Genomic DNA, 26,200 nt, shown 5'->3' with positions numbered 1-26,200 from the left:
CTAGAAAAATAGGACTCAGCTGAAAGTTATTTATTGGAAAAAAATTAGCACATAAATAAAAAGAAGATGGTGTTATTAATGATGTGCTTATCGTCCTGTTATAATTTCTCCTTTTGTACTTCGTGTCCACAGAACTTTCTGAACAATTTCCGGACAGCCAAAGAGGCTCTGAGTGCTGCCACTGCCCAGGCTGCAGAAAAGGCTGCCACGAGTGTGAAAGATCTTGCCCAGAGGAGCTTTCGTGTCTCTGTCAATATTGATTTGAAGGCACCGGTTATAGTCATCCCACAGTCTTCCACGTCCACCAATGCGGTGGTGGTAGATCTTGGCTTAATCAGAGTTCAGAATCAGTTCAGTCTGATACCTAGTGAAGACTACTCACACCCTCCAGTAATTGATAAAATGGATGTGCAGCTAACAAAGCTTAAGCTCTCTAGGTATGCTCTTTCAATAATTATGGATTTAAGTATTATTTAATATTTTCTATAAACTTTAATGACGATTTAAATTCATACTCAACATACTTCCTATTGCACAGAAGAGTTTTTTTAGATCAACTTTTTATTTTGAAAAATCTCAAGCCTACAGACAAATTGCAAAAATAGTAAAATAGTACTGAGTGTCCCTATAATTCTTCACCTATATTCACCAGTTATTTACTTCTGCTTGAACTCTGTGTATATATGTATTATTATTTAAAATACTTAAAATTTTTAAATTTTATTTTTATTGAGATATAATTCACATATTTTATTAGTTTCAGATATACAACATAATGATTTGATATTTGTATGTATTGCAAAGTGGTCAACTATAGTAAGTCTAGTTAACATCCATCACCACACACATTCACAGAAAATATTTTTCTTGTTGTGAGAACTTTTAAAATCTACTCTCTTAGCAACTTTCAAATATACAATACAGTATTGTTAACTGTAGTCACCATCTTGTACATTACATCCCCAAGATTTATCTTATAACTGGAAGTTAAAACATTTTTGCTAAACCATTTGAGAATAGACATCTTAACCCTTTGCCCCTAAATGGTTTAGCATGTGTCTCCTAAGAACTAGGACATTAATCCTCTTACATAACCACAATGCCGTTATCAAATTCTGGAAATTTAAAATTGATAGAATCCATTATCTAATATGCCTTTAATGTTCAGATTTTACTGGTTGTTCTAAGAATTTTTCCCTTCATCCAGGATAACATGTGGCATTTATTTGAGTCCTGTATCAGGGAGGGGATTTCTGTACGGCTAGACATTTATCCTGGAATTGTTCTTCAGCGTCTCTTTTCTTTCATGATGATTACAGTTTTGAAGGGTACAGTCCACTTGTTTCATGGAATGACTCTCAGTTGATTTTTTGTCTGAGTGATTCCTCATGATTTAACTGAGCTTACACATTTTTGGCAGGAATACTGTGTAAGTAATGATGTATCTCTAGGGCTCACGCCAGAGGACACTTGAAAATGTGTACACAATTCATTTAAAAATCATTTTCTACCCCATCCAGGGAGATATAATTATTCTCAATAAAAAAGGAATGATTATAAAGCAAGTCCAGGAAATAATCCTGGTGAAGACCTTTATAAATTTAGAAATTGCTTACTTTTCATCTTGCCATTTTTTTCATTAATCTCTATAGTGCACATACAGTTCTTGAACAACTGTATTGATGATTTCCCCCATCTTCAATAATATGAATTTCTTTTTAAAATTTATTCAGTTTGTCACCTATCTTCTGTTTAAAGAAAAACGCTTTCTTAAAGGCTGATTGTACAGTTGACCCTGTAGACAAATGTACAGTTGACCCTTGAACAACATGGGTTTAAACTGCATGATTCTGCTTACACGCAGATATTTTTCAGTGCCAAATAATACAGTATTATACAACCCGTGATTGTTTGGAACCATGAATACAGAGGAGCTGCATATACAGAGGAAACTCATATACAGAGAAACGGCGGATATGGAGGGCAAACTTCAAGTTTTACGACTGCAGGAAGGGTCGTTGCCCCTAACCCCTCTGCATTTTTCAAGGGTCACCTGTGTTTTAATCTGTTTGTGCTAGTGTATTACAGATTAAATTAATTATAGTCCAAGTTTAGAAAACACTGAACCAGCACTGTTTCAGATCAGTGTTGATAACAGCAACTTTTGACTTTGTGTTTTTTTAATGATGTATTGCATTTACCCCCTGTGTTTATGCATATGTATTAATTACATTTTTTATTAGGACGGTGATCCAGTCAGGCACCTCCCATCCTGATATTCAACTGTTGCACCCAATTAACTTGGAGTTTTCTGTAAATCGGAATCTGGCTGCATCTTGGTACCGCAAGGTGCCTGTTGTGGAAATTAAAGGGCATCTTGAATCCATGAATGTGAGTTTATGAGTGAAAAAGCTCTGAAAATTTTCTCATTAGAAATCTAAATGAAATGTGGAGTTTTTTACTAATTGTTACAAGAAAAATTTCAGTGTGATATTGTTCAGTAAGATCTTTATTATTTTTAGTAGAATTTAATCTTCAGTTGTGTTACTAGGTTTTAAATTTGCTCTAAGTACACATTAACAGAGATCTGTATGTAAGTTATGTATTAGCATATATCATATTTATATGTCATTCTGTATGTTATATACACATACTTTTATTTTAGGGATATCCAGGTACTCCTAAGATAATTATAGCATTGAGTGAAATGCCTATTTTTTATATTGAAGATGGCCTTTTTATTTCATTGAAGTTGTTATTGTTTAAAAAGTGGAATTTATGTGTGTTCTGAAATTGTCTCATTAGAAAAAGTGATCTGATTTCTCTCATCATTATTAACCTTCTCTAAGGATCATATTGGTTAAGTAGGTGGAACTAATATAGACTCATAAATCACATTGTTTTTCTCCAAACACTGTCTTACCTTTGAAAATAAAAATTTTAACATAAAATAAGTAGTGAAATACTTGATTGTATAGTGATTATATAATTTTTTTAAGTAAGTGTTAAGATTATTCTGTCTTTAGTGTTTTATTACTAAGGAAATTTTCTGTATTAAAATTGTTTCCTTTAAAAATGAAATATCTGTATCTTTCTAGGTTAATCTAAATCAAGAAGATCTTAATCTTTTATTTAGAATACTAGCAGAAAATCTTGGTGAAGCTACTGAAGACCTGGATAAAGTGAAACCGAGAATACAGGAGATGGGTAAGAGGCTGAAGTCAGTGGCATAATACACATGACTACTTATTTTATAATTTAGTAGAGGAGACAGGCAGTAAAAAATGAAGTAAACAAACACACATTTACAAATTGTGATTTCTATTGCCAAGAAAACAAATAAGATGCTATTGAATAAAACTAGTTTGTTTTTAAGTTGAGTGAACAGTCAATTATTTCTAAGTTGCATGAGTTAGGAGAAGGCCATAAAGAAGGGTTTCAGATTAGTGGTGGATTCCTGGAACAATTATTGCATTTGTATGTATAGAGAAAAAACATTTTAAGTTGGCATTAGGCTATGTAACATACTTGACCTGATTTTTAAATAAGGCTTAGTAGTAATGTATCTTAAAAAAGTGAAGTGGTTGATAAATTATAACTCAACAGATAACTGAAAAAAATTGTACTGGAATAAAAATGCAAAGGTAATTTAAATTATTAGATACAATAGCCCTTTGGACTTAAAGGCAGAGTAACTACCAAACTTATTTTTGTAAGCTGTTTTACGTGTACACATATATTCACACTATGTACCTTGGTGTTCATTCCATTTCTGTATATGTATAGATCCGACTCATTCTTTTTCATGGCTGCTTGGTATTAAATTCTGTTGAAGTATCATAATTTATTTAGCAAATCCCTATTAATGCACATTTCAGGTTGTTTTCAGTATTTCACTCTTACCATGTTGCGTTAAATATCCTTGTACATACACTTTTACAAATGCGTGTTTATCTGTGGGGGAAATACCAGGGCTGCTGGGTTAAAGAGTATTTAATTTTTATTAAAATATAATTTAGTCAATATATTCAGTAAAATTAGTTTAATTTAACATTTTGAAAGATCTTGCCAGTTTCCCCCCATAGAACTTACACTTACTTTTTGTTCCCATCAGGTAGTTTTTCTGTGCCTTTTCTAACACAGCATGTTATCAGATTTAAAATTTTTCGTCAATTTGCTAAGCGAAAAATGATCTTACTGTATTTTTTCATTTTTAAAAAACTTTTTTACCTGAAACCAATGAAATATTTTATGTCAATTATATCTCAAAAATAAATCCTAAAAAAACTAGGGGGAAAAAAATCTTTATTTTAGAGTATATTAATACGTGAAGTGTGCAAATCTTAAGTGTACAGTTCAGTGAATTTCTACATATGGTTACACCAGTGTCACCACCATGATTAAGATATAGAGCATTTCCAGCGTGGCACCCAGAAGGCCTCCCTCTGCCCCTTCCCAGTCAGTAATAGAATTAGTTAATTTTAGTGAATTCTGATTCTAATAGTGAATTTTAAAAAATGATCAGTGCTTTTTATTTCCTATTTTTAAAATCTTTGCCTATTCCAGGAATTGTTTTGTAAAAGCTAAATATTTGCTAGAATTATTTTCCATGGATCACACTATGTTTGGAAGTGTTGGAATAAGGTGGTATTAAGAAACTTTGCCCTATGCGTTGCTTTCCCAAAGGTAATAATTAACAACAGTGATATTCCATAGGGGTTTCTGGTGTAGTTTATACTATTTGAGGTACTGAATCTGTCTGCCCCTCAATTTGCTTGTCTGTGAAATGAGGATAATGAAATTTTTACCTCAAAGGGTTGTTACAGAATTAAATGAGACAGTCCATGTATGTCTTATTAGCGCAGCATCTAACACAGAGGTAAATACTAAGCAAGTGATACCTGTTATTAGTGTTGTGTATTACGATTTAGAAAGCAATTTTATTGCATTTCAGGGTGTGTGAATGTAGGACCACAAGGTCGCATTCATAGGGTTTTACTTTTGGCACGTGGTGTGACATAAGTGGCTTTAACTATTCTCCCTTTTTTTTTTTCCTTATCAAGCTTTGAGGCTTGTTATCCTCCTCATGATTTAACCATATCCAACTCCATCCTGTTTGCAAAACCTATCCTGATACGTTATCTTTCTGTGATTTCCACAAACTCTGACCTTCTTAGAATGTGTTCCCTGTAAGAGGAGGTCCTTCAGTTCTACTTGAATGATAACTCTGTTAAGACTTTCTTGACCTCCTCATGACAATGCCTAGTTCTGTGTTTTCTGTTCACTTGATACAGTGTCTGTTAGAATAGAAGTGAATGCATTTGTTTTAAACATCTTTAGGTGAAATTAAAGAGCCACTTGAAATCTCTACCTTAAAACAAGATGTGCCTGTTTCACAAGATGCTTTAACAGCTGGAGTGGAAGAAATTAGATCTGTAGACATCATTAATATGCTGCTGAAATTTGAAATCAAAGAGGTGTGTTATATTCATCTGTTTTTATAAAGTGAGGTGAATAAAGAATAGATATTTGGAATTACCTCTACTAAAGGAAACTTGTCGATTATTGATACGGATAAAAAAAATCTTACATAGCCTATTTGTAATTTGTATGTAGCAATAATGTTTAAAAATTTGAGAGTTTGTTCAAGATGAGTTATATTTGGGGGATATAATATTTCTTTGAGAAAATGGTAGTATGTCCTATAACATGGTTTTTAAATGATTTTGGGACAGTTGGAATGTGGCTTGCTTTGGATTTTTAGGAAAGGCAGGAAAAGGAAATAGTGACAGAAATTCTTTGCAAATTTTAGAAACCATTAATAGAATAAAGCATTATATGTCAACATTTAAAAAATATTACATTATCACTGCTTTCCATCTGCAGATTCTTAAGGAAAGATTAAATGAATTTTTCTCATCTCCATTCACACATGTAACAAATACTGCATATGCCGAGTGCTAAGGATTCAGAGATAAAAGGCTCTGAAGTCAAACAAGAAAATAATTAAAATTTTTGTAACTGCTCCCATTAAAAACGTGCCCAGGGAGCTTGTGGCAGTGATGGTAAGAGGAGGGCATCGAAACAGTCTGAGAGAGTCAGGGAAGATTTCCTGGAGAAAGTGAAATTTGAATTTTTAAAGAAAAATAAGACGTAGTCTGAGAAAAGGAGTTCAGGAAAGGGGCTGAACCCTATCCATAGAAAGAGGACCAGGCATGAACATATGTAAATGTGGGAAATATAGAGGATACAGGGACATGCAAGAACTTCCTCCAATGTTGCTTTATTATGAAATAGTTATAGAGAGGTTATGTTCTATCTCTGAGTTAAAAATAATAAACTTTTAAACAAATGAGTTCTACTTTTTTGATCTGAAATATAATGCTTTGAAATGAACTTCTTTCGTGTTAAACCTCTGCTGTTTTTCTGGTTAATATTATTAGAGTTATTGAAGATTTTTAGGCTTTGATAACTGAAACTTTGATAGATGAATCATTGTCTTTGCAAATGAGCTTCATTAACATATGTACATAGAAAACCCATAAGTCATTTTTAACATCATTTGTAATATATATTATTACAGTTCCCTTTCCTTGGGACAGTGATTAGGGTGGGGGAAGCAATTTGCATCCTCCCCTCAGGCCGATATTTGGCATTGTCTGAAGACATTTTGGGTTTTTGGTTTTGTTTGGTTTGGTTTTTTTTTTTTTTTTTGGAGAAGGGGGTAATTAGGTAGGTTGGTTTGTTTTTTTAATGGCGGTACTGGGGATTGAACCCAGGACCTCGTGCATGCTGAGCATGTGCTCTGTCAACTGAGCTATACCCTCCCGACTAAAGACATTTTTGGTTGTCACTATCCAGAGAGACAGCTATTGGCAGCCAGTGGGTAGAGGCCATTGATGCCACCAAGCAGCCTACAGCGCGCATGAGACTAGGCCCTACTAGAAAGAATTATCCAACCCCAAATGTCAGTGGTTCCAAGGTTGAGAAACTTTGCCTTAGCAATAGCATAAAAGTTGACTGTTTTATCTCACAGACTTTTACATCTAGTCTGATGCCATCCATCAGACTGCGACTTCTGAAAATTAGGCAGGACAACTTTTTTTAATATAACTCTTGAAAGCCACTGGAATACAGTGGCAGTGCTTTAAAAATCTGAACAAATAGGTGTACCTTCCAAAGTAGATAATCCTAGTCAATTTCCAGGCACAAATAGAAGTAAACATCTTAACATCGTGTGAATTTTTTGGTTATATCGCTCTGGATGGTTATTACATTATTGACTTATCTTCATCATATATTGGTGAAATAGTTTGTAGTAAAACTGGTATCTTTTACTAGGTTGTGATTACTTTGATGGAAAAAGCAGAAAAGAAAGGAAGGCCTTTACATGAACTAAGTGTCCTGCAGCTTGGAATGGAAGCTAGAGTTAAAGCCTACGACCTGACTGCTGAAGCTTATCTGAAAAAAATTAGTATGCGATGCTTTGAGTTCTCTGGTAAGTGTGAAGTCGAGTCTGTGTAAATTGTGCATGTAATAGCAGATGGTTGCTACCTTTTTATCAACATTGCACGTTTATTAGTGTCACCATAATTTTTTAGCTAGTTTAAATTAATATAAAGGAATTTGGTACTAAAAATTTATTATTTATATAATTGTCATAAAATGAGAATATATCTAAATATTTAGCACAAAGTAGTATATATCTAAAGGAGAAATGAAGCATTTGTCTTCAAGATCAATACATAATACTTCAAGACTTGTAAAAGGCAACATTTCATTATAAGTATGCTGTGAGAACTGACACCTTAGAAAATCACAACCCGAGTACAATACCCAGGTGTAGACCCTTTTTGAAAAGGTGAGTTAATTTACTAGTAACTGTTTTTGTTTGTTTTTTAAATTACATCAATGTCTTTTTTGTGTTTAATTATATTAATATATACTTTAAAAAAAATTAAACAATACAGAAATTTATAGAGGAAAAATTTAACATGGACTTGTAGTCTCTTTGACCTTTCAGATTTACTTTCTGAATTGCATCAAGCCAACTTTTAAAGTTGCTGTGGGTGTTTGAAGTTTGCAGGAATTCTATAGGTTAACTTTAATTAAGCAAACTTTTATTGAGAATAATCCCTACTTCAGTGTATTTTATACCTTTGTTCTTTAATATTCTGATTTGTTTAAGTAAGTAATACCAGTAGTATATGATTATAGCAGTTGTAAATGGCTGTTGCTGGGTTTTTTGTTTTTATGGAATTTCTTTAATTTTTGTTTCAAAGCGAGTTTTATTGAGAGATGATTTATATACAGTGAATTCACCCTTCTTAGTGTACGTCTTTGAGTTTTGACAAACATATCCGTGTCACTGGCCAATCTGTTTTTAAATACATTTGAAATGTTTAAAAGACTTAATGGATCTACCTTCTCTTTTTCTCTTCTAGACTCTAAAGGAGGACCTCTCCACATTATTAACTCTTCTAATGTAACAGATGAAACCCTTCTGAAAATGTTATTGACAAAGGTACCTAGTTTCATTTCTGGTATTCTTTAATATTTGAATATATAAAGTTATGTGATTCCCCCTTATTTAATAGAAGTTTAAATCTCCCCCCTAAAATTTTTCATTCTGAAATTGGTAGATTATAGTGAATTATGGAAGCATCTGACAATCCTGGATAATTTCAATAACCTTCTGAGTTAACCCTATGTTTTTGAATTAGTGGAAGTATATAAAGTTCCATTGTAATTTGAAGCAAAATCTTTTATAATCTAGATGCGCTAACATTTTCCCCTACCTTTAGCATTTCCTCCCAAGTAGGATAAGGAGTTTGTTTTTGCTTCTGTAGAATAGGAGAAAAGCTTATGTGGCCAGGTTTTTGGCATGTTTTTCTTTGCCTATAAGAAATACATTTATAGTATTTTCATAGCATACTTTGAAAAGTAAAGAATATAAATCTTTTTTTTTCAATGTGTGAATTTGGTTTAATCTTCCATTATTTGTAGGCAGACAGTGATGGACCAGAATTTAAAACTGTGCATGACAATACGAAGCAAAGACTGAAGGTAAATCTCTTCTAATTCACCATAAGGCTAGGTTATATATTAGTGATTGAGTCTGGCTTCAAAGCCATCTTCAGTTGTGAGATTGTGAGTTCTAAAATTAGAATAAGGGTAACAGTAACAGATCTAATCTTACAGATAAAAGAAATGGATATACAGTTGAAGTAAAATTATTACAAAAGACTAGTTATTTCCCAGATATGAATTAATGATTCCTTGTTGAGTACATAAATAATATACTTTTTAAGGGAATTTTGTTCACTATGGTTGTTTGGCATAGTGTTGCTGGAAGCATTAAACATTTGAATTGTGAACTGGCTTTAGGATTAGAGTAAAATTAGGGATAAGGTAAAAGTATGGCTAGTACAGACATCACTTCACAGTCCATTTGAGTCTATATAGCCTGTCTTGGAACCATGTGTAAGGTGACTGATAATACTTCCTGTATCTTTACCTTAAAGCCCGTCAGGTTCTGTTGAGGTTAGAATGATGGTCGGGTGTGGGAGTGGGCAGTGTTGGTTTTTATTGTCTGGTAAGTTATAATAAGTAATAGTAGGTTTTTTTTCTTAAATAAAAAAGGCCCTTAATTCAACTATTCTCGTGCTGCCTGTGTATGTTGAAGTTTAACAGAAATTACCGTGTCTGAAATCTGCCTTTCTAATTGTTCGTTATCTTAGGTTTCATTTTCATCCTTAGACTTAGTTCTTCATTTGGAAGCTTTACTGTCCTTCATGGATTTTCTGTCGTCTGCTGTTCCATCCTCTGAACCTTCTAAGAAGGAACAGGAGCTGAAACCACTTGTCGGGGAGTCCAGAAGTATCATTGCCAAAACTGGTATTAACTTTTGAGTCCTGGTCTAATACTTTCTATCTGAATTTAATAATCATATAATAACTTGTATTTTCAAGCCAAGATAACTGTTTAGGACCTTAATGTTACAGCTGCTCTGACAGATGAGGTTTTCAAAAGAAAGCAGATTTTATCCCTATGGTATAATAGGATAATTTAGTGAGGGAGTTTAAATAAATGTTTAATATTAATCATGTATTTATATTTGATATCACTGCCTAGCTTCTACATAAAATAAAGTTGCATATACTTTGCATTGATGTCTCTATAGGCTTCATTCCAGTGAAGGTGAGAAAGGACAAAATTAAAATATTAACAGAATCATGCATGGTCACAGGGGCCCATTTCAGTCAGTCAGTTAGACCTACCTGGTGGTCAGCAGTTTTAAGCTTGGCAAGACACAAAAGGAATAATCTCATCAAAGAGACAGACTCACTTTGGTTTCTAAGTGAAACTGTATTTAAATCACATAGAAATATGGGCACATGCCATGACTTGTGTCTTGAAATATTAGATGTCAGGTAGCCTGAGTGAGCATATGCCTATTTTTAAGCCAAATATTATTTTAATTATTTTTCTTTCATATCATAAGGTGTGAATATCTAACATCTGGTAATTTAATTTTCAGAACATTACCTATTTGCATCATCTGTATTACTGGCATCTTTAGAGTGTAAAACTGTTAGTAATATTAACTCTGATACAAAGATGAGTTTTGTTTTGTTTTCTTTTGTTTTTTTTAACCAGGGAGCAGAGCATTATTTTTGCTATAAACTGGAGTGAGAGAGTTTTACCTTCTTTGTCTTTAATGTACTTGTCACATTAATATCCATGGAAATACCTTAATAACATATACATACACACACACACAGTTGAATAAATTAAAAAGCAATGCTTAAGCTCACAATAAACCACCAAAAACATTAGTCCAAAGAAACAGTCTTCCAGTTATGCTGTATGGCTGCTTTTTATGGTTTGATTATGCTATTTTAAATATATAGAAAAAAAAAAAAACGCTTTTATCATCTTGTAATTAAGGACTTCTGTCCCCATGCTGTTCAGTTTTATAGGGAAAGTCTGTTTCCCTCAGCTAAGACAAATCTCTGGGAAATTGTATCTTAAAATTATCAATCAGGACCTGGACTAAAACAGGTTAAGGGAATCTATTTGATTGTGATTCTTATACACATGCACGCAGACACAAACATACATTATAAAACAAATTTTTTTGTTTTTTTCCTTAATTTTAGCCCTTTATGTTCATTTCTTATAGAATTTATTTTAGGATGGAGAAAAAAATGCAATCTAGAGAAATTGGCTCTGTAGTTAATATGTATTGTAAATGTCATAGTTAACAATACAGATTTTATTAACTGTCACTATTTCAGTTTTTCATGAAATATTTTTCTTTGATCTAATATATGTTATGAAAGAAGTTAAAAATCAAAATGTGGCTGTAATGGAATTTTAGAATTCTAATGTAGAGGGTTTTTTTTCCTAGAAGAAAAATTGTAAGTTTCCATCTAGCATAATTGTATTTACACGGTGCTATTAAAAGTAGCCTTTATTTTTCACTTGGATGAGAACATAGTAGTTTTTGTCTGATTAACATTTGAAAGTTGATTAAAAATCATATTAATTATATATATTCTTAATGGAGATCTTTTTGGTTCTTCATAGTTCATTATGTACTTTTATTTTAGTGAATTTGAGATTATTTTATGTGTTATATCATTTGTGCACTTTGTTAATCACAAGAATTCTATTACTTTTCAGTATCCAGCAGTACTTCTCAAGACGATGTGTTTGATTTAAAGATCATAGCTGAATTAAATGCATTTAATATCTTTGTCTGTGATCAGAAGTGTAACATTGCAGATATTCGAATACATGGTAAGTAACTATTCCTTGGTGTAGATATTTGTTTCTCTGCATAGACCTTCAGGAAGAATGAGCTTGTTGCATGGTAGATTTCTCTTGAGTCATCTTTTGGTTTATGTATATTGAGGACTCCTGCAAACTTTTCAGAGATGTGCTTTGAAATGTTAGAAGTAAATTTGTTATGATTCATGACTGATGTGAGACATTCCTTATGTTTTTAAAAATTTTCAGAGTAAGTCTGAGGCTTAATCTCTTGTGTCCTGTTTGTGTTTTCAAAATAATATAACTTAAAACTGAGAAATGAATATCATAACATCTCACTGAGTTATGCTTTTTTTCCCCTTGTCTCTTGTGCACATATAGAATCAGGAAAAGAAGTTTTCTAGAGGAAAGTTTTTAAGCTTTACTTATCATCAGCCTGATACAAGGATGAGTGCGGATAATTCTGTAGGTCCTGGAGCCAGCCTGCCAAGGTTCAGATTACAGTTCTAACACTTACTGGCTGACCTTGAGCAAATTAATTAACATTTCCGTGCCTGAGTTCCCTCTTCTGTAAAATGGAGTTAGTTACAGTAATTATTCATGGGATTGTTGTGAGGATTAAGTTTACAGATTTACATATATTTAGAAAAGTGCCTGGTGCTTACATAGTAAGAAGTTAACAAGAGGTGAGACAGTCAGTTCCATTTAACAAATATTATCTGTTTTGTGAGTAGTGTGGTAGTGATTTGGGCTCATTATTGGGGCTAACCTATAGGCATTCTCTCTTTACTGAGGTGTGGTTTTAGAAACCATGCCTTTAGAGCTTATAAGAATGACACTTTTTTTGGAGAGAAATCTTAAAACATTATGTGTTAGGTACAGTTTGTTGTAGAAAGAATCATACTTAACTCATCAAACTATTTATTTATGCTTAGTTTTTAGAATAATAGTTTTCATAATATAATGTTTGTGAGATGGTTATTTAGTAAATGTTGCATGTCTTCCTGAATGACCAGCTCTGAGCTTGCCAGTGCACAGGATTTTTATGTTTGGAGACCTGTGATTGATTTTCTTTGAAATTTGACTTCTTTTGTTTTAAAACTTCTACACATTTTAGATATGAGATGCCCTTAGCACTTAAAGATAGTATCATCTTTCTTAGGTATCTCATATGTAAAAGGTAATACCTTTACTATGTGTAATAGTGAGTAATTTTTATTCATTCCATGTCTTGGTAGTATGGTATTGAACTTAAATACCAGTAAATCAGTTCACTTTGAGTAGGTGACAAGTGTCATTTTTCCCACAGGAATGGATGCTTCTGTTTCTGTGAGGCCAAAGCAGACCGACGTATTTGCCAGACTTAAGGATATCGTAGTTAGGAATGTTGATTTGCTGTCCATTCACAAAAAGGTAATTAAAGAATATGTTTCTATATTGGAATTTATTTTCGTTCTTTGGGCTTGAGATGCGTTTATTCATTTGTTCATTCTGTATTGTCTGTCACGTGTCAGGCATTTTGTTAGGGACGGGGCAGAAATATGGTCACTGCTTCTGCATTGTGTATAGACTAGGTGATTTGTAAAAGCTATCTCTGATCAGTTAAGTGATTGATACCTCCATTGATAAAATGTTTTCTATAGATTTAGGAAAAGGTTATTGTCGAGTTAAATGTTTTTAACTAATCATTCGTTGAAGGTTGAATTTAAATGATGCTTCTTTATCAAGAATTCTGTAGTAAGGAATCTTATTAATACTATACTGATACAGCTTTTTTTGTTGTAATAACCAGTTAATTTAATACTTTTAGGCTGTCTCTATTTTGGAAGATGAAGTCTTTAGATTCCAAATGACTCTTTATCCAGATGCTACAGAAGGAAAGGCCTATGCTGATATGTCTAAAGTAGACGGCAAACTTAGTCTCAAAGTGGGCTGTATTCAAGTTGTTTATGTTCATAAATTCTTCATGTCTCTTTTGGTAAGTTTATTCTTTACATCTGTTTATTTCCCATTGAGGCCTCAGTATCTTTGCCTATATATCTGAACCTCGATAGTCAAAATCTTTACTAATAGGGGTAAACTCCCAAATACTGAGCAGAATTTTACCATTAGGGAAGTTCCTTACACGATGGATAACTAAATGAATGTCTATCATTGTTTTGAACCTATACATGATCATTCCTTAACATTTCCATTGTTATGTATTTTGAAAGTACCTTCTGATGTTTTAAGTTAGGGCTTTTCAGTGCTGTTTGTTTTATGAGATACCCTTAAAAAGTATTTAGCTAAAAGAATCTTTTAAGGAGCTTATCAGGCATTTGAAGGACTTACATTGAAACTTACAGGTTTTGATTATAATTTTGATCAACAAAGCCATAAAATTCTTTTCTTTCAATTGTTTATTTCCATGTAAGTGTCCTGGACCAAAGAGTTTAATTTGCCTGTGCCTCTTAGTGAGGCTGCTATTCAAAGCTTACAAATCATAGATTTCTACCTAAACCATCATGTTTTATTTTTCTGGAAGGTAATTTATTTAGAAGGGGGTTAGTTTAAGTCACTTTGTGTTATTAATGTATGTATATCAAGAATATTGCTTCCAGTTTTTTTTTCTTCATTAGGAAAAATCCATTTTTAGTTGAAATTGAGATAAAAGGCATCTTACCCTAAATAAAGAAGTTTTGACTCTGATTAATGATTGCAAGATTATAAACACTTAAGCATCTTTGCTCCTTTGGGGTACATTTAAAAAAAGAATCTTCAGAAATAAGTTGGTAAAACCTCAGTTTCTAAGTGTAAACTTTATTCCTATGACCTAGAGGTACAGAATTGAAGCCACTTTGGGAGAAGTAGAGCACTCTCTGCCATCTCTTTATTAAATTTGAATTAAAATGACCAACATTCATGAGTAAAAGGGAAATGTAAGAAAGAATTATTACCAAAATTTGTCCAAAAAATTCTGAAATACATAAAATGAAAGTTAAAGGACTCTTTTCCACTTGTTAATTATCTCAAACTATATCTTTCTAGACTTTACTCTCTATGTAACCAATCATAAATAACATCTCTTTTATATCACCTCTTTTATTTAGTTTGTCTTTTTTAAAGTCCTTCCGTTTAAAAATAAATCCCATTTTGAGGGGAGCTCTAAATATCAGTCTCTTCCAACAGAACTTCCTTAACAATTTTCAAACTGCCAAAGAGGCTTTGAGCACAGCTACAGTCCAAGCTGCAGAAAGAGCTGCTTCCAGCATGAAAGACTTAGCTGAAAAGAGTTTCCGCCTTCTGATGGATGTCAATTTGAAAGCACCAGTTATCATCATTCCTCAGTCTTCTGTATCACCTAATGCTGTTATAGCAGATCTGGGTTTAATCAGAGTTGAAAACAAATTTAACGTGGTTGCTGTGGAACACTGTCCTCTTCCCCCAGTCATTGACACAATGAGCATCCAGCTCACTCAGCTGAAGCTGTCCAGGTATAAAAATATAATACAGTCATCTGTTACTTACTAGAAATAGAATTTTCAGAGCATCTTTGCCAAGGGTGAAACCCCTCCAGGGTTTTATGGGTCTTATTCTTTATTTTTTCTGATTATGAAACCTTGGCTGTTGGTTTTTGGTCAGTGTTTGGTAGTGGTGTACCTCATAGAATCTGCATTTTTGTCTTGCTAAATTTATAACTTTTTTTTTACTCTATAAAAATTTCCTACTGTAAAATTTCCTACTATAAGATTATAGTTTACTCAGTACTTAATTTAGATTTATTTTTCTTTGTTCATTTTTTTACTCTGCACATAGCTATTTTCTTTTCTGTGCATGGGAGAAGACTTCTTAAAATGTAATAAAATTTGAGGTTTATTTCTGATTTCCAAACCTTGTCACATTTAGGAATTCTCAGTAAGGTATCTAAAGGATTATCGAATCCAAATGGGAAAGTGTTGGTTCTGTTGAAGGACAAGAGTAACTTTCTTGGTTGTTCAAATATTTGTTGACCGGCAAGCTAGAAATGACTATTACAGTATGCTTGTTTAACTTTTAGGTTTGGTGAGTTTTTCCCTTTGAGTTTGGTGAAGTGCTAATAACATAAAACTAAGGGCTAGGTAGACTATCACTTTCTGTCTTCTCCAATTTTAGAAGGATGTAGCATTTGTATGATGGACTGGTTGCTAGTATTAAATTGTCCTTGTGAAAGATAGTAAATAGTGCGATAGTCATACTTCATGAAATTTGTGTCTTTGAAATCAGCATTATACAGGCTTTGTTTTACATAGCTCTGCATGTAAACTTGATTTATTCTGATTTAGATTGATTTACGAAAAGAGGCATGTTCTAAAAGAACTCTGATTGCAGCCTTTAGTGTTTAGGAGAATGCTATGTGGAAACTGTTACACAGTATGATAGTCTTCATTTTAAAATGTAAATTTCAGAAATACAAATTCTTATTTATCTTCCAGAACGATTCTGCAGTCTGGCTTACCACAACATGACATTGAAATTTTAAAACCAGTCAACATGCTTTTGTCCATACAGCGAAATTTAGCAGCAACATGGTATGTGCAAATTCCAGGGATGGAGATAAAAGGAAAACTAAAACCTATGCAGGTAAGTATATGTATAAAATGTATGAAAATTGCCATATAGGCTTTTGTCATTGATCCAGTGTAGTTCTAGAGCACATCAGAAGTGATGATACATTTAAAGGGAATGTTCTGTTAACTAAAAATGAGGTCATCCTAGGTCCCACACTTTTCTTTATTTCATATTAGTCAGATGTTTGATAAAGCCAGCAAGAAATCTGGGGTTAAAACCTATTGGAGTCAACTGAAAATATTATTAGTAATTTTGGACAATCCTATTAAAGTTTTAAGGCAGTTAAATTATGAGACACTATACAGTGATATTTGGATGTCACATTCTCAAAGCACCTTAGTATTTTTAATGTATAGAAGCACTCTTTTAAATAGAAAAGTGAATATGTTTATTTGGTGAGCATATAAACAGCAATACTTTTTTTTTATTTGAAGTATATTTGATTTACAATATTGTGTTAGTTTCTGGTGTGCAACAAAGTGATTCAGTTTTATGTAAATACACACACACACACACACACACATATATACATATATATTCTTTTTCAGATTTTTTCCATTACAGTAGAGCCTTGTTGTTTATCTACTTTATATATAGTAGATTGTATCTGCTAATGCCAAATTCCTAATTTATCCCTCCTCGTCTTCCCCTTTCGTAACTATAAGTTTGTTTTCTGTGTCTGTGAGTTTGCTTCTGTTTTGTAAATAAATTCATTTGTATCATTTTTTTCAGATTCCACATATAAGTGGTATCATACGATATTTATCTTTCTCTGTCTGACTTACTTCTCTTAGTATTATAATCTCTAGGTCCATCTATGTTGTTGCATATAGCATTATTTCATTCTTTTTTATGGCTGAGTAATATTCCATTGTATATATACCACATCTTCTTTATCCCTTCATCTTTTGAGGGACATCTAGGTTGCTTCCGTGTCTTGACTATTGTAAATATTGTTGCTTTGAACATCGAGGTGCTTGTGTCTTTTCGGATTAGAGTTTTTATCTTTTTCGGATATATGCCCAGGAGTGGGATTGCTGGTTCATAAGGTAACTCTAGTTTTAGATTTTTAAGGAACTTCCATACTGTTTTCCATAGTGGCTACACCAATCTACATTGCCATCAACAGTGTAGGAGGATTTTCTTTTCTCCACACCCTCTCCAGCATTTATTATTTGTAGACTTTTTAAGGATGGCCATTCTGACTAGTGTGAGGTGATACCTTATTGCAGTTTTGATTTGTGTTTCTCTAATAATTAACAGTGTTGAGCATCTTTTCATGTGCCTGTTGGCCATCTGTATGTCTTCTTTGGAGAAATGTCTGTTTAGGTCTTCTGTTCATTTTTTTGACTGGGTTGTTTGGTTTTTTTTTGTTATTGAGCTATATGAGCTGTTTGTGTATTTTGGAAATCAAGCCTTTGTCTTTTGCATTGTTTATATATATATTTCTCCCAGCTTACAGATTGTCTTTTCGTTTTGTTTATGGTTTCCTTTGCTGTCAAAAGCTTGTAAGTGTGATTAGGTCTTGTTTATTTACTTTTACTTTTATTTCTATTGCCTCGGGAGACTGAGCTAAGAAAATGTTGCTATGATTTATGTCAGGGAATGTTTTGCTTATGTTCCTTTCTAGGAGTTTTATGGTGTCATGTCTTATATTTAAGTCTTTAAGCCATTTTGAGTTTATTTTTGTGTATGGTATGAGGGAGGGTGCTAACAACTTCATTGATTTACTTGTGGCTGTCTGGCTTTCCCAACACTAGTTGCTAAAGAGACTGTCTTTTCTCCATTGTCTGTTCTTGCCTCCTTTGTCAAAGATTAGTTGCCCATAGGTCTGTGGTTTTATTTCTGAGCTCTCTGTTCTGTTTCATTGATCCACGTGTCTGCTTTTGTGCCAATACCACATAAACAGCAATTATTTTTATTTATTACTGTAGTTAGCAGGTCATGTGTAGCTCACAGGAAGAGATGATACTGGTCAAAGATGGTCATGGAAGTATAGGAATCTTATGATTCTTGTGTACCTGTGTATGAAACTGTTGAAGCCAAACAGTAGAAGATAAGAAAAAGGAGGGAGTAACTAAATGGAATGTTTGAAAGACAAATAATTAGTAGTTTAGAGGTTTTTGATATCTGTGATTATTTCAGTTAGTTCTGAATAGAACAGAAAGGGTCAAAGGAGCAAAGTTCAACTAGAGAAGATGTTAAAATTGAAGTTTGTTGTAGGAATGACAGGTCCCTGTATGTAGTGTGATTGGGTGTGTTATATGAAGAAGAGCATCTGCTTAGGGTATTGATAGAGGCTTCTCTACTCCAGAGCATGGGACTGTTCTCTCAAATTCTCCCTTGCTAAGATTAGATCCCACAACTAGTACTTGACCCTTTTCAAATATTAGGAGGTGGCGAAGTAATTTGTCTTTAAGGCAACTGTTGCCTTTGTTGGTATCATAAGTGGGAATGAACAGACAAAGAAGTTCTAGGAAATTAAAGTGACATCCATTATCTAAAGACTGGAGCTTGGAGCAAACAAGAAATCCCTGGTCATTATCTCATGCTAAAATATCTCCCCATTTTCATTTAGACTGGGGATCAGGGACTCCTTCGGAATAGGTGCTTAACTGGGGGGACATCGGGTATTGTCGTGTTCAGAAGAGAAGGTGCTGTGAATGTGCCTTGTGTGAATTTGTGTTTAAATACTAGAAACAGGCCTTTTGGACGACTGTGTGTGTAGGGGAACTGTACAAAAGATGGAAGAGCTAAAAGGTTTAATGGATCTTAGTAGGCAGTAGCATCCTCGTTCTAGCAGCTTCATGTTGTTCTGCAACTGCCTATGAGGGAGATGACATTCCTGTTTTAGAATTTAAGAAACTTGGCCAACAACACAGCCTGAAAGTTGTAGAGTTGATACAGATATGCCTGACTCAAAAGCTCTTGCTTTTCTTTTTTTTTTCCTTTTTCTTTTTGCCACATATCCCCTTTTATACAGGTTGAAGATAAGCAAGGTACTCATTTCCTCATCTGTGTTTTGATTTTTAAAAATTCTTTGTAGATGCATTTGTTATTGTTCTAAGAGGCATTATCTTGATAAGTTAAAGAAATGATTTATGTACATCCAAATGCATATGTGCTGAGAGTAGGCGCTACACTGCAGGAGAGCATCTTTTTCCTTCTTGGTAGAGGCCGAAAACTGAACAGCACTCTTCCTGTATTGAGTTTGGAGGGGAGTAAATGTGCAGGAGGAAGCTAGTACTGGATGAGAAGAGAGAAAGGCAGAATGGAGATGAGGAGCTCAGGAGAGGGGAGAGAGGCACAGGTCCAGGAACAGGAGGAACTGGAGAATGGCAGTTAAGGCAGGAACAGGGATGAAGAACCGGAAGCCGGGTCTTGGATACAGAGGGAGGCAGAAGCATGTTTACACACAGGAGGAATGTCTAATACACAAGATGAAATACTTCTCTCCTGGTATTTATGGTCCCAACTTGCTTTTTGTTGTTGTTGTTGTTAGGTGAACAATTAATTCATTTGAGGATCCATAAATAAAGACATAAATATGATATTTTGCATTTTTTATTACTTTAAATTAACAACAGCCTATTTTTGGTTTCTAGGTTGCTCTCAGTAGAGATGACTTAACAGTTTTAATGAAAATTTTGCTGGAGAATCTTGGAGAAGCTTCTTCCCAGCCAAGCCCTACGCAGCCTACCCAGGAGGTTGTAAAAGTAAGAAAAGATGTTTCCAGTGGACTTGACCACCTCAAAGGTATAAATTGATGAAAGTTTTTGCTTTGATTATAGAGAAAAATTAGTGTTAATGCTATATTTATATTTAGTGTTTTTTTTAGTTGTCCAGCATAATGTGGTGTGAACTGATTCAGTGTTGTATTATTTACTATTGAAAATCGCAGGGGACTGGGGCTGCCTTGAAGCCCCCAGGGGAAGGAGGTAGGCTCATTGTCTGCTCTGAGGGGAGGGGCCACCTCTTATTGCCTGTGTGATGCTTGTTTGCCCTTTATTTATGAAAGCTGAATTTACTTACAAAACAGAAACAGACTCACAGACATAGAAAACAAACTTATGGTTACCAGAGGGGAAAGGAGGTGGGAAGGGATATATTGGGAATTCGAGATTTGCAAATACTATGATATATAAAATAGATAAACAAAAATTTCTTCTGTGTAACACAGGGAACTATATTCAGTATCTTGTAGTAACCTGTAATGAAAAAGAATATGAAAACAAATATATGTCTGTATATGTATGACTGAAACATTATGCTGTACACCAGAAATTGTCACAGTATTGTAAACTGACTATACTTAAGTTAAAAAAAAAAGCTGAGGTGGTATACTTAGAGAAGAAACAAAGTAGGCATGCTTAGCATGCATGAGGTCCTGGTTTCAATCCCCAGTCCCTCCATTTAAAAAAAAAATTGAATCTTTCAAAAGCACTGAAACTTTTAAATTCAACCATTTAAAAATATATAGAATATAATTTAATTCTTTTTTCATCATTTCAAGTCATTGTGTGAATATTATATGTTTTACTAGACTCTGAATAGGTTAATATTTCCAAGGATAAAAAGAGATGAAGTGTTCGTTGTCCTTATAATAAGTGGGCCCAGACTGCTGTGTGTTTGTAACGCTCAGGTCATTAGATGTTACTTAGGACAGTCAGTTAATAATAATATACCAGCACTGCTTCCCCTGTAGTTAGGTCTGGTGTGTTTTGAAATCACAAAACAAATGACTAGAGCATGTGTGTAAAATAAGATTTTTGGTTCAGGATGCCTGTGAGTGCTTCAGGTTGAGTTTATGCCACCATATAGACAATGCTAGATAAGTAGGCTGTTGCTGTGGTTAGACAGGGAATATGAACAGGTGAATAAACCATAGCAGGCAAACTATGTGATTAGTGATCTCATTATGTTCTGCTATTTTCAATTCATATATATGGTCCAGACTATATGATTAATATGGTACTTAGGAGTATTTATGAGTTCAGATGGAAAAGCTACAGAGATGATGAAGATTGGAATGTAAATTATTTTCAGGGAAAGTGAGGGAAAAACCCTAGAGTCTTCCGACTTGGAGAAGCCTTTATGTGGCTGAAGTTCCGCAGAGTTTGCTCTTCCAGTAACTTGTAAGGATAGATTTCCTATAAATGATCGTAGAATCAGTCTTCAAAAGAGATTATAGAATCACTTTGTAAGAGTGATTGAAAGCAATATCTATCCTTTGTCTAAAAAGTTTCTGCCTAAAGATGAGGGAAAAGACTAAATTACTTCTCAAAGGCTCTTCACTTCAGAATCCCAGAGACCCTGTGTCCCACATTGTATTTGCACTCTCTTTGACTCTGCTTTTAATTTCCATTCTGTTCTGCTTGTAAAGGTAATGGATTGGGTGATAAAGGTAATTTTTTAATTACCTAATTAAGTTACTTAATTAGTGAGGAGTGCATTACACTAGCAGTCTTACTGACTAGCTGTCTGTTCTAGGACAAAGTATTTTACTTTTCTGTTACTCCAATTTCATAATCTCTTGAGAATGGCTTGTAACCAGTTAAGTGACATGCTTTGATAATTACAAACTATAATAAAGTAGTCTTGCTCTGGAATGGCTTTTAAAAAAAAGTTGTCTTGATACTCTTTACAAGGCCCTCTCTTTTTTTTTCAGTGTAGATAGTCTGCTCTATCACTTTGCCCTGTACTAAATATCAATGGAATACATTGCCATTTTTGTTAATTGCCTTGTAGTGACTTAAAGAATTCTAGGAAGTATGATATAAATTTAGAATAATAAGTTATTATCCTGTTTTTTAAAACATGTATAAAACTATATACCTACTTAAAAGCTTTTCAATTTTCATATTTATGTTTGAACCATCAGAACAAGATTTGCCAGACTCAAAGCTTTCTTCGGATCAGGATGTCACTCTCCAGTTTGACTTTCACTTTGCATCTCTTTCCATTGTCCTTTATAACAATGATATCACCCAGGTATGTAATTAATTTCTGTATCTAGGAATAAGTCCTTAGCTCTTGATATTCAACTTCAGAATATTGTCATTTTTTGATGTGACTATTCATTTAAAACTTGATATGAATATTATATTCTGTTTGGCCTGCAGTATGTGCATCGGTCTTGTTTTCTGTCCTCACTTTGTTAGTGTTTCTAATCTTACTAGGCTAAGGGAAAGTTTTTACTTCTTTCCAAGTAATATCAGCACTAAAACACTTAGACCTATCTTTATGAGAAGAATTTTATATATGAATAATTAATTACATGTGCAGTTTTTTAACATAGCTAGATATATATGCATATTTAACTGTTTAAGGAAAGTAATTCAGTAGTGGCATTGGAACCTTTGAATTTTAAAATTTATAATTATCCATGATATACAAACATTAATTGTGTTTCTACTGAATAAATTTTGTATGTAGTAGATACATATTAAGGGTACTGATTAGTGAATTTAGGAACCAAGGTCTAGTGCCATAATGATTTGAACCACATAATATGTCAATGATGTTTTAGAAAGCTGCCTTTTTATTATATAGATAATGTCCTTTAATAAATCTTTTTGATTATATCAGTTAATGTTATATCATAATAACTTATAATACACATGTCATATAATACCCACAATATGCACTGATTATGGTATTATATCTGTTATTAATGTCCATTTGTATGTTATCTGACATTTCACATTGTTTTGTAAAAGTTACACAGTATTCATCCATTGTTACTGTTGAGCCTTGGACTAGAATCTGCCTTAATTTCTAATGTTTAATGTTAATGAAAAGATCAGAAAATGACCTAATGGAGAATGAACAGTTAACTGTTTTCTTTGCTTCGCTTAAGATGCTGTCATTCTCCTGGTTCCCCAGCCTTAGAATCTCAGCGTCTTCTTTTACTTCTTTGTTGACCGTCTTCATTCATTCAGACACCGAGTACTGTCAGTTTTTTCTTTGAGTGAACATTTGTTCTTTCCTGGCAATAATCATTGCTGCTTTATTTGAAACGTCTTGGCTCACACTTAAAACACTGCAGTGGCTTCCTTGTTAGTTGCACATTTTCCTTTCATCCATCCTAGATACTGGCACAAGTTCAGTTTCCTCAATCAGTCTCATGTAGCCATTTACAACTTCTCATTCTACTTAGACAACCTTCAGTGTTATGTGAATTTTAATTAATTAAAAAAAACATTCAGTGGCTCCAAATTGTCTACGTCAGTAACCATACCACAAACAGTATTACATTGTGATCAGCAGATGTGTCACTGGTCATTGCTGTGAATAATTAGAGATCTCGAATTTGTGAGTTATTTATTTACACTTTTATAAATTAAAGGCATTCCAAGTTTTCCAATAATAATTTCATTCTGACCCACTTACATCCAGTGTATTCTTTTGAGTGAGAGAAGATACGGAGTTACAACCAGTGTACTAAGAATTACCCGTCACCAGTGCTGCTTATATCAATGCCCTGGTCTGTAGTGAGCAATTATGACTAATGAGCTTTACTTCCCTGAAGATTTATATATCTTTTTTCAGTTGGTTGGTTGGTTGGGTTTTGCTCTTTTAATATCTGGGAATACCTACACAATTTGGAACTATGTGTTACGGTGGAATAAAGACAGAGGTGTTTTTTCCTATACATAAAAGTTTTAATCTTTTAGTTTAGGATTTGAGACTTTGATTAGGCCTCCATATTTCTTTCTAGAACTCATTCCCTACCTTTCTTTTATTGGAATATTTTGGAATATTTAAGCCTAAGATGCCAACGTGTACCTTGTGCCCTGAGAGCATCTTGAATTGTTTGCTCATATTTCTTCCCCATCTGGAATGTCTTTTACCTCCTCTTCGACTGTCTGATTCCACTCAGTGTCTGAGGCTCAATTAGTTCTCACCTTCTTGATGTTCCCTGTAATGTATTTCTATTTTGCTTTCTCAGTTAGGTTATAAGCTCACTGAGATCACCTACCTTGCCTTATCCTTTCTTATAAAGCCCATGCTTCCTATCACAATGCTTTTTATAGAAGAACTCATTAAATATTTATAGGTTAGAATGATTGATTGCCAATTTCCTGATTATTTTTATTTGCATTGAATTGTAAATCAGAAATTTTTATATGTTAACCATTGTCGAGTATCCACACACACACTTACGTATTTATTTGTATGTACTTACACAATCACAAACATGCGTATTACTCTTTCCACTTTTGTGTTTTAACACCCATACTTTAAAAATTTGTGGTATGGATTTCCTTTTGATTTCTGAGTTAAGAAATAGGTTTAGAAGCAATTACATAGCACTTGAAGATAATTGATTCTTTTGCTTGTAAAATACACCACAGGAGTCCAAACTTTCATTTCATAATGACAGTTTACGGCTCGGCGAACTCAGACTGCATCTTATGGCCTCTGCAGGGAAGATGTTTAAGGATGGCTCAATGAATGTCAACCTTAAGCTTAAGACATGTACCCTTGATGATCTCAGGGAAGGAATTGAGAGAGCAACATCAAGGTTTGTCATCTCTGAACTTGCTGTACATTATGTAAGGTTGGCATTGCACCTGGCATGGCTGCCAGGCGTTGATCGCTGGGCTTAAGATTGTCTGAAGGGGTCTCATGATCATCCTTTCTGGGATCCTGTTCCTTGGGTTATCAGAAGAGGTCTTTGGTCATATTTCAGTTTGAAGTGCATCAAGAAGTATTGCTATTTCACGTTCTGTTGCTTTAAAGTTTGAAATAAAGGGAAGTTTAGTAATAAAATCCTGTCTTAAAAGTGGGAACTAAGAAAATACAAGATTTTAAGAATTAAATCCACATGGTATGGTTCATTGGTAATGTATTTTTGTAAATTGTTCCCAGTAAGCAGAATCTTTTTTCAAAAACCCATAAAGTTAAATATTTTTCTTTGTCTTATTTATTTTGTATATATATTTTAAAACAATTCTGTGAAATTTTTTAAAACTTTCAGTAGAAATGGAATCCCTAATTTTCATGTTATCAACCCATTTTTGAAAGATTAATTTATACCACCTTACTATCAAGTGAGAAATAGAGAAGAAAGCACCTTCAATAGCCTAATTATATTTTTATTCCTTTCCCAAATAATGAGATGCATAATATTTTTGTCCTTGATGTTTTTTGGAGAAAAAGTATGCTGTTACCTAAAGCTGAATTACATTGAATGTATACTGGGTATTTCTGAGCCCTTTGTTTTTCTAAGAAGTGAGTAAATGAGGACAGAGTGCTTTCATGCAACCAACTTTTCTCTTTTGCAAATTTCATGTCCTGGCGTAGCCTTCACCGCTGTCTAGGCAAGGGTGATAAAGGCCATCCTTCTGTTGGTAGCATGCTCTTTGCAGCACACACGAGGATGTGTGGACTCTTGAACACTGACTGATACGAATTACATTGAATACTTTTGCACTCAATTGTATAGGATGATCTTTGGAGATAAATTCCTTCAGGGATGTTTTATTTTGTAAAATAATACAAAGAGATTGTCTTTTAAATTTTGTGGGGCTCATTTTGCTAATTGCCAAACTTCCTTTCAGCAGTAATTGATTTGTTTCTCTATATGAAATATTCTGTAATTGCTTATTAACATGAACTTTGCTGTGGAGATTAGGAGACCATATTTTGGTTGCTGATTAGCTATTAAACTAATACTGGAGTATTAAGCTAATACTCCACTTAATACTGATCTGTTTTCTGTTCAGATTGGAAGCTGAAAGGTGAAAGAAAAATTACTAAGATGTATAGGAAATTTTTCATCTTTTTAATTGTTTTAGCAGGAATAACATAACGGATGTATATTTATTTTTTT

The 26,200-nt window shown here is 33.5% G+C and overlaps 1 protein-coding gene across 2 annotated transcripts in view; it reads left to right on the top strand.

Moving 5' to 3' along the window:
- The window catches only part of VPS13C (vacuolar protein sorting 13 homolog C), a 157,639-nt gene that overhangs the window by 73,721 nt on the left and 57,718 nt on the right, over window positions 1–26,200 (top strand). For both annotated transcript variants that reach the window (XM_074366228.1, XM_074366229.1), the window contains exons 33-48: window positions 133–437; window positions 2,244–2,391; window positions 3,099–3,207; window positions 5,341–5,477; window positions 7,342–7,498; window positions 8,445–8,524; window positions 9,007–9,066; window positions 9,741–9,897; window positions 11,689–11,805; window positions 13,085–13,188; window positions 13,586–13,753; window positions 14,944–15,248; window positions 16,227–16,374; window positions 19,968–20,118; window positions 22,244–22,353; window positions 24,720–24,889. In XM_074366228.1, the coding sequence (XP_074222329.1) occupies window positions 133–437; window positions 2,244–2,391; window positions 3,099–3,207; window positions 5,341–5,477; window positions 7,342–7,498; window positions 8,445–8,524; window positions 9,007–9,066; window positions 9,741–9,897; window positions 11,689–11,805; window positions 13,085–13,188; window positions 13,586–13,753; window positions 14,944–15,248; window positions 16,227–16,374; window positions 19,968–20,118; window positions 22,244–22,353; window positions 24,720–24,889 (2,426 nt within the window). The remainder of the gene's footprint in view (window positions 1–132; window positions 438–2,243; window positions 2,392–3,098; window positions 3,208–5,340; window positions 5,478–7,341; window positions 7,499–8,444; window positions 8,525–9,006; window positions 9,067–9,740; window positions 9,898–11,688; window positions 11,806–13,084; window positions 13,189–13,585; window positions 13,754–14,943; window positions 15,249–16,226; window positions 16,375–19,967; window positions 20,119–22,243; window positions 22,354–24,719; window positions 24,890–26,200) is intronic.

This window comes from Camelus bactrianus, chromosome 6 (genome assembly GCF_048773025.1).
Source record: "Camelus bactrianus isolate YW-2024 breed Bactrian camel chromosome 6, ASM4877302v1, whole genome shotgun sequence".
Classification (NCBI taxonomy): domain Eukaryota; kingdom Metazoa; phylum Chordata; class Mammalia; order Artiodactyla; family Camelidae; genus Camelus; species Camelus bactrianus.
This window is presented reverse-complemented; position numbering and strand designations above follow the sequence as displayed.